Genomic DNA, 14,097 nt, shown 5'->3' on the forward strand with positions numbered 1-14,097 from the left:
ACAAATGTAGGCTCCTGGGAGTGTTAGTGTCACTCAGTAATGTTTTTCCCAGGGCTGCCATGGTAACTGACGTTGCCTGCTTACTCCCTAAGGTTTGAGAAGAATTCTTCCTTGGATCTCAGGTGATAGTGGTACATTCCTTCATTCATTTATTCATTTAGTAAATATTTTCTGAGCACCATGTATGTGCCAGGTACTTTTCATATGGACAGTGAACAAAACAGACAAAATTCCTGCCCTAGTGAACTGTATATTCTGATTTAATTGGCTTGGGGTGAGGCCTGGCCATTGGTAGTTTTTTAAATCTCTCCAGATGATTCTAATGTACAGCTAGGTTTGAGAATCACAGTTATAAATGAAGCACTTTGGGAATTGCAAAGGCATTGCAGAAATAAAAAGTGGCTATTGGTATTCCTTCACTATTCCTGCATTTTCCTGCCTGCATCAGGACTGTTGTACAAGTGCTGATCATTTTCTTTTCAGCCCTTTTCGCTGTTTGCCTAGACCCTTTATCCCTCTTTCTAACCTAACACCCTACCTCCTTCTTGTCTTTCAACCTCCAGTCCATCATCTGTTTGGGATTTATCCTAAACTTGGTGGGAAGGCATTGCAGGGTATAAACAGAGAAGTGGTGTTAGCAGAGATGCCTTTTTCAGACACCATACTGGCTATTGTAAGAGAATGGATAGGAGGGGGCAGGAGTAGATTTGGGGAGACTCATTAGGAGGCTGGCTTTGTGCACAGTGGTGGCCTTGCAGATGGAGTAAAGCAGGCAGGTTAGAGTCATATTTGGAAGGTTAGTGATGGCTTGGAGGTGAATAGGAGATAGTGATGAATTGGATGTGGGGAATGTGGGTTAAGGATGTGTAATTGGATAAATGGAGGTGCTACTTACTGAAACGGGAAAAATTTTCTCCCCACATATTGACCTGATAAACACCTTCTCACCCTTTAGACCTTGAATCAGAGATTCTTTCTTGTTTTCTTTTATTATATTTTATTTTATTTCATTTTTATTTGGGCTGTGACGCCAGCTTGCAGGATCTTAGTTCCCCAACCAGGGATTGAACCCAGGCCCCCTGAACTGGAGGCACAGGGTCCTAACCACTGGACCACTGGGGAATTCCCAGCAGAGATTTTTTCTTTCTTTTCTTTCTTTTTTTAATATAAGTTTTAATTAATTGATTAATTAATTAATTTTTGGTTGCGTTGGGTCTTCGTTGCCGCGCGTGGGCTTTCTGTAGTTGCGGCGAGCAGGGGCTACTCTTCGCTGCGGTGCACGGGCTTCTCACTGCAGTGGCTTCTCTTGTTGCGGAGCATGGGCTCTATGCGTGCGGGCTTCAGTAGTTGTGGCACGCGGGCTCAGTAGTGGTGGCTTGCGGGCTTAGTTGCTCTGCGGCATGTGGGATCTTCCCGGACCAGGGAGCAAACCCGTGTCTCCTGCATTGGCAGGCGGATTGTTTGTTTTTTTAAAACATCTTTATTGGAGTATAATTGCTTTACAATGGTGTGTTAGTTTCTGCTGTATAACAAAGTGAATCAGTTATATGCATGCGTATATCCCTATATCCCCTCCCTCTTGCGTCTCCCTCCCACCCTCCTGATCCTACCCCTCTAGGTGGTCACAAGGCACTGAGCTGATCTCCCTGTGCTATGCAGCTGCTTCCCACTTGCTAGCTATTTTACATTTGGTAGTATATATATGTCAATGCTACTCTCTTACTTCATCCCAGCTTACCCTTCCCCCTTCCCGTGTCCTCAAGTCCATTCTCTGTGTCTGCGTCTTTATTCCTGTCCTGCCCCTAGGTTCATTAGAACCATTTTTTTTTTTTAGATTCCATATATATGTGTTAGCATACGGTATTTGTTTTTCTCTTTCTGACTTACTTCACTCTGTATGACAGGCTCTAGGTCTATCCACCTCGCTACAAATAACTCAGTTTCGTTTCTTTTTATGGCTGAGTAATATTCCATTGTATATATGTGCCACATCTTCTTTATCTATTCGTCTGTCGATGGACACTTAGGTTGCTTCCATGTCCTGGCTATTGTAAATAGTGCTGGCAGGCAGATTCTGAACCACTGCACCACCAGGGAAGTCCCCAGAGATTATTTCTTAAGGGAGGCCCTCCTCAACCCCCATGAGTCTCTTTCCTGCTGACATAGACTCCCACAGCCTTATGTAACTGCTCCTTCATAGCACCATACACAGTTTTAATTTCACACATATTTGTAAGTTCCCTTTCTATAACATATTTGTAAGTATCCCTTTCATCATTTTATCTTTAGTGCCTACCAGTGCTTGACATATCTTAGGGGCTCAGTAAGTGTCTGTTGAATAAATAATTGGAGACAGAGGACAAGGCTTAGGAGGGAAGATCAAGGCTTTGTTTTCTACATGTTGAGTAGAAGATGCCCTTAAGACATCCCAGTGGGGATGTGTTTTGAGCAGTTGGTGTGAGGTTGGGATGCCTTTGGAGATGATCATGGCCACTATTTTAAACCATGGGAGTGAATAAATTTGTGAGGGAGGATGTGTGAAATTAGAAGGGAAGAGGGCCCACGACTAAGGAGCAACCTCAACCTGTGAGGGGAGGAGGTGAAACCAGCAAAAGAGACTGAAAAGCAGGGGTAGAGAGAAAAACTGGGAGAGTGTGTGGTCGACGAACCCAGGGAGGAGAGAGATCAAGGAAGAGGGGAGGCTCAACCATGCCATGTGCTGCTAGCAAAACAAGATTGAGGACAGGTCAGTGTCTCGTAGATTGAGCAACTTCGAGGTAATTGGTGACTTTAATCAGAGCAGTTTTGGGAGAGTGGCAGAGGGGGAGGCCAGGCCGGAGTAGGCTGAGGAGTAAAAAGTTAGTTAGCAAGCTTTGTGGTTTTTAGAGGGGACCATGTTTGCTTAGAATAAATAAATTAACAGTTATCTCTGGGACATGGGATTTTGATTTTCTTCGATTTACTCCTGTTGCTCTACCTTTAAAATATTTTTAGAATGTGACCACTTCTCACCACCTCCCCTGCTATCTCTCTGTCCTGAGCCACCATCATCTCTGACATCGGTGAGTGAAGAGCCTTCTAACTGATCCGCCTGTGTCTACCGTGGCCCCCACAGTCTGTTTTTCATACAGCAGTCACCGTGATAATGGGGAATGTGATCAGTCATGCCACTCCTCTCCTTAAAACCCTTCACTGGCTCCTATCATGAAGAGCTAACAAAGCCCGCAGAGCGTCCTACAAGGCCATTCGGGGTCTGACCACTGTGTCCTATCTGCTTACTGCTCTCCATCCATTGTGTATCTGACTTCCATTACTCTCTTCTCCTTTCTGTGCTGCAACCACAGTGGCCTCCTTCCTGTTCTCTAACACACCAGACAAGCTCCTGCCCCAGGGTCTTTGCACTGGCCCTTCTCCTGTGCACTCTTCCACTAGATACCAACTTGGCTAACTCAAATCTCTGCTCAGATGTCATCTTCTCATTGAAGCTTATCTGGGCTTCTCTATTTAAAATTTTAACCTTTGGGGATGAGGTGGGGGGGAAATGGGTGAAGGTGGTCAGAGGATACAAACTTCCAGTTACAAGACAAATACATTCTGGGATGTAACGTACAGCATGGCAACTATGGTTAACAATACTGTATTGTTTCTTTTTAAATTTTATTTATTTATTTATTTGTTTATTTTTGGCTGTGTTGGGTCTTCGTTGCTGCACGTGGGCTTTCTCTAGTTGCGGTGAGCGGGGGCTCCTCTTCGCTGCGGTGCGCAGGCTTCTCATTGTGGTGGCTTCTCTTGTTGCGAAGCACCAGCTCTAGGTGCGCGGGTTTCAGTAGTTGTGGCTCGCGGGCTCTAGAGCGCAGGCTCAGTAGTTGTGGTGCACGGGCTTAGTTGCTCCGCGGCATGTGGGATCTTCCCAGACTAGGGATCGAACCCGTGTTCCCTGCACTGGCAGGCAGATTCTTAACCACTGTGCCACCGCGGAAGTCCCGGTAATACTGTATTGTATCCTGAAAGTTGCAAAGAGAGTAGATCTTGAAGGTTCTCATGATGAGAAAAAAATTATGTGAGGTGATAGATATTGTCTAAACTTATTGTGGTAATCATTTGGTGATATATACATATGTGAAATCTTTATGTTGTACAGCTTAAACTAATACAATATCGTATGTTAATTTTATCTCAATGAAACTGGAAAAAAATTTTAACCCATCTGCAGTTTTCAATCTCCTTTCTCCCTGCTTTTTTTTACTCTATAGCACTATCAATTTTCCATCATACTATGTAATTTATTTATTATGCTTATTGTTTTTGCCTTTTTCCCCACTGGAATGAAAGCTCTACCAGAGTAGGAATCTTTGTCTGTTTTCTTCTCTAATGTATCCCCAAAGACTAGGACAGTGACTGGTACAGAGTAGACACTTAATAAATATTTGTTGGATGCATAAATGAGCATGCATTATTTTTACGATAAAAGAAAAGGAAAACCAAATACTATGTGTTGGAAAGAAGAAGGAAAGCCTTCTCTGGATAACAGAAGAGATTTTCTTCATTTGAATTTCTGACTCTCTTTCTTTAGGAATGATTGTGAACAGCCTCTCTCTGTGCTACCACAACAAACTCATCTTAGCCCCTATGGTTCGGGTAGGGACTCTCCCAATGCGGCTGCTGGCCCTGGACTATGGAGCGGACATTGTGTACTGTGAGGTAAGGGGCTCCTGATCTTCCCGGAGAGCTCTTCCACAGGTGCAGCCTCCCCATCTGTGGGTGGGAGCGGTCAGGAGTCAGAGGAGGCAGAATGGGCTCTCCCTTCACAGGTGCTCACTGAAGGCAGCAGAACACAAACACGCAGGAGTCCTGTGAGCCCTGCTGAGGACCAGGAGCCTGGGCAGCACGGAGGCATTGTGGGACACCTGGGCCAGGTGGCTAGATGAGCATCGTGTCAGGTCACTGCTGTGGCCCCCATAGGAGTTAATACACATTCAGTACATGAATGAGTGAACTCAAGATCAGGAAGAGGAGGAAAAGGACCAGATTCAGGCCAGGGAAGCTGGATGGGGTTGCTTTTGGGAACCATAGGATTTTCTGGTGGTAGTAGCTAGTGGACCAGCTACTGGCCGGCTGCTGTGGAGAATATTAAGACTTGAGACCCAGGTTTAGAAAGCATCTTCTAGGAAAAATAGAGTTACAGGAGTAGCTGATATTGGGTAGGGACTGGGAGCAGTGGTTCTCAGTTTGGCATGCATCAGAATTATCTGGGCAGCTTCCCCCGCAATCCCCAATCCTGATATGTCCCTCTAGTTGGTGTGAGAGGTTAGAGAAACTACCCCAGTGCTTCTGATATTTCCATCTTTAAGAGCCACCAGCGGTGGGGTGAGGACTGTGGCTATAAAAGGGAAACACAGGGAATCCTTGTGGTGGTAGAACTATTCTGTGTCAACATCCTGGTTGCGATATTGTACTACGGTTTTGCAAGATGTTACCATGAGGAGAAATTGGGCAATGGGTACATAGAATCTCACATTCTTACAATTGCATGTGAACCTCCAATTATCTCAAAATAAAAAGTTTAATTGAAAAGAAAGCCACTGGTGTAGGGTCTTCCCTGGTAGTCCAGTGGTTAAGACTTTGCGCTCCCAATGCAGGGGGCCCGGGTTCAATCCCTGGTCGGTGAACTAGATCCCACATGCATGCCGCAACTAAGAGTTCGCATGCTAAACTAAGAAGCCTGCATGCCACAACTAAGAGCCCGCATGCCGCAGCTAAACATACCGCATGCTGCAACTAAACACACCGAAACGAAGATCCCGCATGCCGCAAATGAGACCTGGTGCAGCCAAAATAAATAAATAAATATTAAAGAAAAAAAAGTTTAATTGAAAAGAAAGACACTGGTGTAGGGACTTCCCTGGTGGTCCAGTGGGTAAGACTCCGCACTCCCAATGCAGGGGGCCTGGGTTTGATCCCTGGTCAGGGAACTAGATCCCGCAGGCATGCCACAACTAAGAGTCTGCATGCCTCAACTAAGAAGCCTGCATGCTGCAATGAAGATCCCGTGTGCCGCAGCTAAGACCCAGTGCATCCAAAATAAATAAATAAAAAAATAATAAATAAATTTTGAAAAAGAAAATTACCTGATTAGGGGACAGCTGTGGCACATAGATGTGAACACTTGAGGGGTTAATGGATTGAGGAGTAAGCAGCAAAATGAGGAAGTAGAAATAAGTCTGCTGACTACCCCCCAGAAATTCAAGAGGTGAAGGGAGGAAGTGTATAGCTGCAGGTGAAGGAAGATGGGTGAATGGAGTTGTTTGTTGGTAACTTGCTTGTTTGTAGCGTAGGAAGAAGGGCTTAACAATGAGGGGAGGCCTGAAGATTTGGGGCATTAGGGGGATTTGTAGGGCCAGGTCTTGGAGGGGACAGGATTCTTGACGAGGTGGTAGGACCTGCCTTCCACTGAGATAGGGCAAGGAGGAGAGGGTGAAGATGATGAAAGGGAGGGAAACTGAGGGGTGTTGCCTGAGAGACTTGTTTTACAAGATGTAGGAAGTCAGTCTTCTGTTGGAAATGAGGGTGGCAAGTGTGGGCTAGGGACCTGAGGAAAGGAAGTGAAGGTGTTTTGGTCCTATTCCCATGGGGAATGGGCACTGGGAGATGTGCCTGGCAGGCAGGTGTGCACAGTGATACTGGTTTGCAGCTTTATAGGAAGGAGAGCTTGAGAAGCCTGGCAGGGGGATGCCCATGGCAGGGATTGGCATGCCAGTATCTACAGCAGGGCAGGGGCAGAGGCATCTAGGGTGCTGACAAGGTGAAATGGGAAGGAGGGAGTGTGTGTTGTCCAAAGGTGGGAGTCAGAAAGGGATTTTCCAGAGTTTAGGGTCACAGAGACCCAAGACCTGACTTTTAAGTGGTTTGTCGAGGTAGAGGTGAGGAGGTCCCAAACATGTGAAATGGGCTGTTAGTGTACATCCATAAATCTTCCAGGCTGCCAGAACATGCCTACGGCAGGGAGGAGCCTGTTCCCAGGGGCCAGTCCCAGAGGAATGTGGTAGTGTGCTGAGCATATTCATCTGGTCACTCAACCCTTGAGCCTACACTCTGGCCCCAGGGTGGTCAGCCATGGGATAGGTATAGCCTTTCCTGGCCAGCACTCTCCTTGGCCTCCAGAAAAAACCTCTTGGATTTGGAAGGGGATTGGGAGGAGGAACTATGATGAATCAGGGACTCAGATTCTGAGGTCTTGGGAACCAAAAAGATGAAATCCGAGAGAACAGCTGTTACCTTTCATTACTTGTGATTCTCCTCTACCCAAGGACAGAGGGTGCATGATAGTTCTTCATCCACTTAGTCCATGTTTACCAATAGGGTTCTGTGGGATGACTCAGACTCAAGGATGAAGCCCCCTGCTTCCTCCCTGCTGCCCCAACTCCATCTCTGTCCAGCTGTAGCCCCCGCATGGTTGCTTCAAGGCCCGGGATGTATAGTGTCCCTCTTCTCTGTACCTGTGCTTCGCATACTGTCTCCATCAATTATTTGCTTAGTCTGATGACCCTTCATGTCCCTACTCTCCCTAATCTTGTGCTGTCACGAAAAGTAAGAGTGGGTCCATTGAGTGCTAACCCTTTATTTTCAGATTCATTTATGTCTCTGTGGTGGCCATCCTGCTGGTTTCTTCTCTTAGACCAAGTGGTGGTAAAGCCTTCAGGCCTTTAAAGCATCAGCTCACCTGGGCTCAAACTTATTCTGGGGCAAGATTCTGAGGGTTGCTAAAATTGAGGAAAAGGCAGTAGTGCCTCCATTGACATATTCAGCCTCCTTGGCCTTCACTTTTGCTATGCGAGCAGCATTTTTCTGGGACCCCAGAGGGTGGAGTTGTATTCACCTGGAGATACTGTGGAGTGAAACACCAGGATGGAAGTGAGTGAGTGTATGACAGCACGGTGTCTGCTCTAGACAGCCACTATATGTTTATAGCCCTGGGGGAATCAGTCTGTGATGAGGTCACGGAAGCTGGGTAGTGAGAAACAGAGCTGACCCGCAGATTCCGGATGCTTCATCAGCTGCTTTGTTGAGAATTCTTAGGGTTGTTTTCAAGCACTTGGGAAGTCATGGTCCCAGGATTTATGCGGTGACTTCAGAATGTGACTCTCCTAATTGGTCAAAGCTTGGTTTTCCTCATGATTGTGACTAATCCATTCTTCCAGGGCTCTTCTTGAGTTTGGAGCAGAGTAAATACTGATTAAAACCCTTTGTATGTTTGATGAGCACTTGCTCTGGGAGAGTCAATATAGCTTATGAACAAATTAAGGGACCTCTGCCAGAAGAGACCTAGGCCCTTTACCCAGACCTAGCTGCTGTGGAGCAGAGGCCGGTGGGCAGGCCAACTGGCCCCTGCCTGTGGTGAGTGGGTCTCTGGGAACTGGGCCCTGAGTACTGGGAAAGGCACAACATGGCGCCTGGTGCCCCCTGGTGGACCCAGAGTTGCTCTGCAGGCCAGCTGTGTAGATGAACTTACTATGTTCCCCTGAGGTGACCCATCTGTGGGTTAGATCGTCAAACCACACCATCCACCTCTCAGGACCTCGTGTAGGACCTAGGGCATACCAGGCATACAGGCACCTCCTTAAAACGCCTGCAGAACCCTCAGCAGTTGGAGGTGAAGAAAGGATGAACCAGCTCAGCAAAGGTTAAGGGAGCAGTAGTCTGATTCCCCACCAAGGTCTGCCCTATTGACGGAGTTTTCTAGGGGTTCATCAGATGTCACTTAACTATTCCTTTTTTTAAAAAATTTATTTATTTTATTTGTTTTATTTTTGGCTGCGTTGGGTCTTCATTGCTGTGTGCGGGCTTTCTCTAGTTGTGGAGAGTGGGGGCTACTCTTCATTGTGGTGCATGGGCTTCCCATTGCGGTGGCTTCTCTTGTTGCGGAGCACGGGCTCTAGGCACGCGGGCTTCAGTATTTGTGCCTCGTGGGTTCTGGAGCGCAGGCTTAGTAGTTGTGGCTCACGGGCTTAGTTGATTCGTGGCATGTGGGATCTTCCTGGACCAGGGCTCGAACCCGTGTCCCCTGCACTGGCAGGTGGATTCTTAACCACTGCGCCACCAGGGAAGCCCCCTATTCCTTTTTATAAGAACAATGGATGGACAGACCATGGATTGTCATAGTGAGTGAAGTAAATTAGACAGAGAAAGACAAATATCATATGATATCACTTATATGTGGAATCTAAAAAAATGGTACAAATGGACTTATTTACAAAACAGAAATAGAGTCACAGATGTACAAAACAAATTTATGGTTACCTGGGGGAAAGAGAGGGGGATAAATTGAGAGATTGGGATTGACATATACACACTACTATTTATAAAATAGATAACTAATAAGAACCTACTGTATAGCACAGGGAACTCTACTCAATACTCTGTAATGACCTATATGTGAAAAGAATCTAAAAAATAGTGGGTATATGTATATGTATAACTGATTCACTTTGCTGTACAGCAGAAACTAACACAACATTGTAAATCAACTACACTCAAATAAAAATTAAATAAAAACAAAAAACCAAAAACAACAGGACTCCAGTGGCCCAGACATGAGAGGACACCTACCTTTTAATAGGCAGGATGAAGGGAGAAGGCAATATTCTTAAGAGACTATGATTACCAAAATGGGTACTTAAATTTTTTTGTGTGGCAAAAAACACATAACAAATTTTACCATATTAACCGTTTTTAAGTGTACAGTTCAGTAGTTGTGAAACAGATCTCTAGAACTTTTTCATCTTGCAAAACTGAAACTCTATGCCCATTAAACAACAACTCCCCTCCCCACAGCCCCTGGTAACCACCGTTCTACTTTCTGTTTCTATGAATTTGAATACTTTAGCTACCTTTTATGTAAGTGGAAATATGCAATATTTGTCTTTTTGTGACTGGCTTATTTCACTTAGCATAATATCCTCAAGGTTCATCCATGTTGTACTATGTAACAGGATTTCTTTCCATTTTTAGGCTGAATAATATCATATTATGTAATATGTATACTACCTTTTGCTTATCCATTCATCTGTCGATGGACATTTGGGTTGCTTCTATCTCTTGGCTATTTTGAATAGTGTTGTGAATGTAGGTGTGCAGATACTCCTTTGAGATCCAGCTTTCAATTCTTTGGGATATATATATATATATATGTATATATATATATATATATATATGTGTATATATATATATATATATATATGTATATATACCCAGAAGTAGGATACTTTCATTTTTTGAGGAACTTCCATACTGTTTTCCCTGTCTTTTGCGCCATTTTACAATCCCACCAGCAGTCCACAATTTCTAAAATCTTTGCCAACACTTGCTATTTTCTCTTTTTTTTGATAGTACCCATGCTAATGGGTATGAAGTGATAGCTCATTGTGGTTTTGATTTGCATTTCTCTGAAGATTAGTGTTGTTGAGCATGTTTTTATATGCTTCTTGGCCATCAGTATATCTTTTTTTTTTTAACATCTTTATTGGAGTATAATTGCTTTACAATGGTGTGTTAGTTTCTGCTGTATAACAAAGTGAATCAGCTATATGTATACATATATCCCCATATCTCCTCCCTCTTGTGTCTCCCTCCCACCCTCCCTATCCCACCCCTCTAGGTGGTCACAAAGCACTGAGCTGATCTCCCTGTGCTATGCAGCTGCTTCCCACTAGCTAGCTATTTTACATTTGGTAGTGTATATATATGTCAATGCCACTCTCTCACTTCTTCCCAGCTTACCCTTCCCCCTCCCTGTGTCCTCAAGTCCATTCTCTACGCCTGCGTCTTTATTCCTGTACTGCCCCTAGGGTCATCAGACCATTTTTTTTTTAGATTCCATATATATATTTTAGCCATGGTATTTGTTTTTCTCTCTCTGACTTCACTCTGTATGACAGACTCTAGGTCCATCCACCTCACTATAGATAACTCAATTTCGTTTCTTTTTATGCTATGCCTATTTTTAAATTGAGTTATTTGTCTTTTTATTCTAAGAGTTGTAAGAGTTCTTTATATATTCTGGATACTAGACCTTTATCAGATATATGATTTGCAAATATTTTCTCCCATTCTGTGGATCGTCTTTTCCACTTTATTTTTTTTAAAAGACTTTAGTTTTATTTTTTAAAATTTTATTTAAGTATAGTTGATTCACTTTGTTTTTTTTTGTGTGTGTGTGGCTGCATTGGTTCTTCGTTGCAGTGTGTGGGCCTCCCACTGTGGCAGCTTTTCTTGTTGTGGAGCATGGGCTCTAGGTGCACGGGCCTCAGCAGTTGTGGTGCGTGGGCTCAGCAGTTCTGTGGCATGTGGGATCTCCCCGGACCAGGGATAGAACCCATGTCCCCTTTGTTGGCAGGTGGATTCTCAACCACTGCACCACCAGGGAAGTCCCTGATTCAATTTATTGATAGTATCCTTTGATGCAAAATTTTTTTGCATCAATGCAAAAATTTTTAATTTTAATGAAGTCCAATTTACCTAATTTTTTCCTTTGTTGTTTGTGCTTTTGGTATCATCTCTAAGAAATTATTGCTTAATCTAAGGCCACAAAGATTTATACTTAGATTTTCTTCTATGAATTTTATAGTTTTGGCTCTTACACTTCGGTCTTGGATGCATTTTGAGTTAATTTTTTTTTTAGTTAATTTTTGTGTACATTATGAGGTAGGGATCAAAATTCATTTTCTTGCATGTAGATATCCAGTTGTCCCAGCACCTGTTAAAAAGACAGTTCTTTCCCCAATAAATTGTCTTGATACTCTTGTCAAAAATCAGTTGGTCATAGATGTTTTTGTTTGTATCTGGACTCTCAAATCTATTCCATTGGTCTATGTGTCTATCCTTATGCCAGTACCATACATCTTGATTATTATAGTTTGCTAGTGGGTTTTGAGATTAGGAAGTGTGAATCCTCCAACTTTATTCTTCTATTTCAAGATTGTTTTGTCTATTCTAGGTTCCATATGAATTTTAGGATCATCTTGTCAATTTCTGCAAAAATGGCAGCTAGGATTCTGATGGGGTTTGTGTTGAATCTACAGATCAGTTTGGGGAATATTGCTATCTTAACAATATTAAATCTTCCAGTCGTTGAACATGATATGTCTTTTTTTAAAAATAATATTTATTTATTTATGTAGTTGACTGTGCCGGGTCTTAGTGCGGCACAGGGGATCTTCATTGTGGCATCCGGGATCTTTAATTGTGGCGTGCAGGATCTAGTTGCCTGACTAGGGATCGAACCCGGGCCCCCTGCATTGGGAGCGTGGAGTCTTAACCACTGTACCACCAGGGAAGTCCGGATATCTTTTCATTTATTTAAATCTCCTTTAATTTCTTTAAACAATATTTTATAGTTTTTAGTGAATCACCTCCTTGGTTTCTGGCTGTCATTGTTTCTCATGAAAAATCAGTTGTTAGTCTTATTGAGAATCCCTTGTACATGGTAAGTCACTTCTCTCTTGCTGCTTTCAAGATTATCTCTTTGTCTTTGATTTTCAGCTGTTTGATTGTGATGTGTCTAGGTGTGGATCTCTTTTAAGTTTATTCTACTTGGAGTTTGTTGAGTTTCTTGGATGTGTAGATTAATATTTTTCATCAAATTTGGGAAATTTTCTGCCATTATTTCTTCAAATATTTATTCTATCCCTTCTCTCCTTTTGCAACTCCCATTATTCATTTTGGCAGTGATTTTTTTTTTTTTGAGTGGGCAGTCACACAGTTTGTCAATCTGAGTTTATTTGTGTTTCTGAAAACAGAGATATACCAAAGATTCTTTAACCAAACTGGAGGTTAAAAGACTATGAAGATAGGTCAGAGATGGGGATGGAAAGGTAGAATGGAGAGACACTGATGATAAGCAAGATCAGCTCAGATAGAGAAAGCAAGCCAAGTGGAATGGAGGAGATGAAGGCAGCAGGATGTAATAGGAACATAACATGTGACAGACAAGGAAGAATAAGCCCGTATATAATAAGGCAGTTTAAAATTAAATGCTGTTCAAACATTGGGTAGCCATATGAATAAAAAGTGACTTAGAAAGGGCCTTAATTTTCAGGTAAGTTAAAAAGCAAATTAGTTTTAAAAGGAAGAGAAAAACCAATCAAAATTATATGCTTTTTCTTAAATAAATTTATTTATTTATTTTTGGCTGCATTGGGTCTTCGTTGCTGCACACGGGCTTTTCTCTAGTTGTGGCGAGCGGGGGCCACTCTTCATTGTGGTGCGTGGGGTTATTGCTGTGGCTTCTCTTGTTGCGGAGCATGGGCTCTAGGCACGTGGGCTGCAGTAGTTGTGGCACATGGCTCAGTAGTTGTGGTTCGTGGGCTCTAGAGCACAGGCTTAGTAGTTGTGGCACACAGGCTTAGCTGCTCCGCGGCATGTGGGATCTTCCCGGACCAGGGCTCAAACCCATGTCTCCTGCATTGGCAGGTGGATTCGTAACCACTGTACCACCAGGGGAACCCTATAATTATATTCTTAACTGTGATGGAGATAGATTTGGGAACTAGAAGGCATTGTTTGTGGCAAAATTGGAGTTGTCTCTTCTTTAGAAATAAAATGATATGTATGATAAAAATTGAGGAAGTAATATTGATAAAGGAAAAATATTTGTGATAATTGAGACAGAAAAATAACATCCAATTTGACAAAAGATAGTTTTTTTTCTGCACAACTTGTATAGATGTAAAAGGCAGTTTGGTAGGAAGATGCCTGGATGATACACTCTACCACGTGGAAAAACAATGTTTGTTTTCACCAATTAAGGAAATGCAGTGAAAAAAAACCTGTGAGGTTCTACTCTATAACCAAAGAGCTAACTAAAATGAATAAAATTGGTAAACAATAGTGTTGGTGTGTGGGTGAGCAGGCACATGTGTGGTTTTATTGATGACAATTTAATTTCTCCACTTAACAACCAGGTGAGCATCTGCTTGCATGTAAGGCATTGAAGTGGCTCCAGCAGATGTTCAGTGAGCACTAGCAACGTGCTAGGTGCTAGTGATGCAAAGATGAATGAGACTGTGTCCAGGTCCCAAAGTCTCTTTCAGTGTAGTGGGG

General features: G+C 43.2%; 1 protein-coding gene across 7 annotated transcripts in view; it reads left to right on the plus strand.

Moving 5' to 3' along the window:
• The window catches only part of DUS2 (dihydrouridine synthase 2), a 41,231-nt gene that overhangs the window by 2,300 nt on the left and 24,834 nt on the right, over positions 1–14,097 (plus strand). For 4 of the 7 annotated variants that reach the window (XM_067718595.1, XM_067718601.1, XM_067718598.1 and 1 more), the window contains one exon: positions 4,574–4,701. The exons of 2 other annotated variants lie outside the window; for them this stretch is intronic. In XM_067718595.1, the coding sequence (XP_067574696.1) occupies positions 4,576–4,701 (126 nt within the window). In that variant the 5' untranslated portion in view covers positions 4,574–4,575. Of the gene's footprint in view, positions 1–2,994; positions 3,063–4,573; positions 4,702–14,097 lie in introns of all 7 variants that reach the window. One more of the 7 variants, XM_067718597.1, reaches the window with a different exon arrangement.

The sequence above is a fragment of the Pseudorca crassidens genome, chromosome 20 (assembly GCF_039906515.1).
Source record: "Pseudorca crassidens isolate mPseCra1 chromosome 20, mPseCra1.hap1, whole genome shotgun sequence".
NCBI lineage: Eukaryota > Metazoa > Chordata > Mammalia > Artiodactyla > Delphinidae > Pseudorca > Pseudorca crassidens.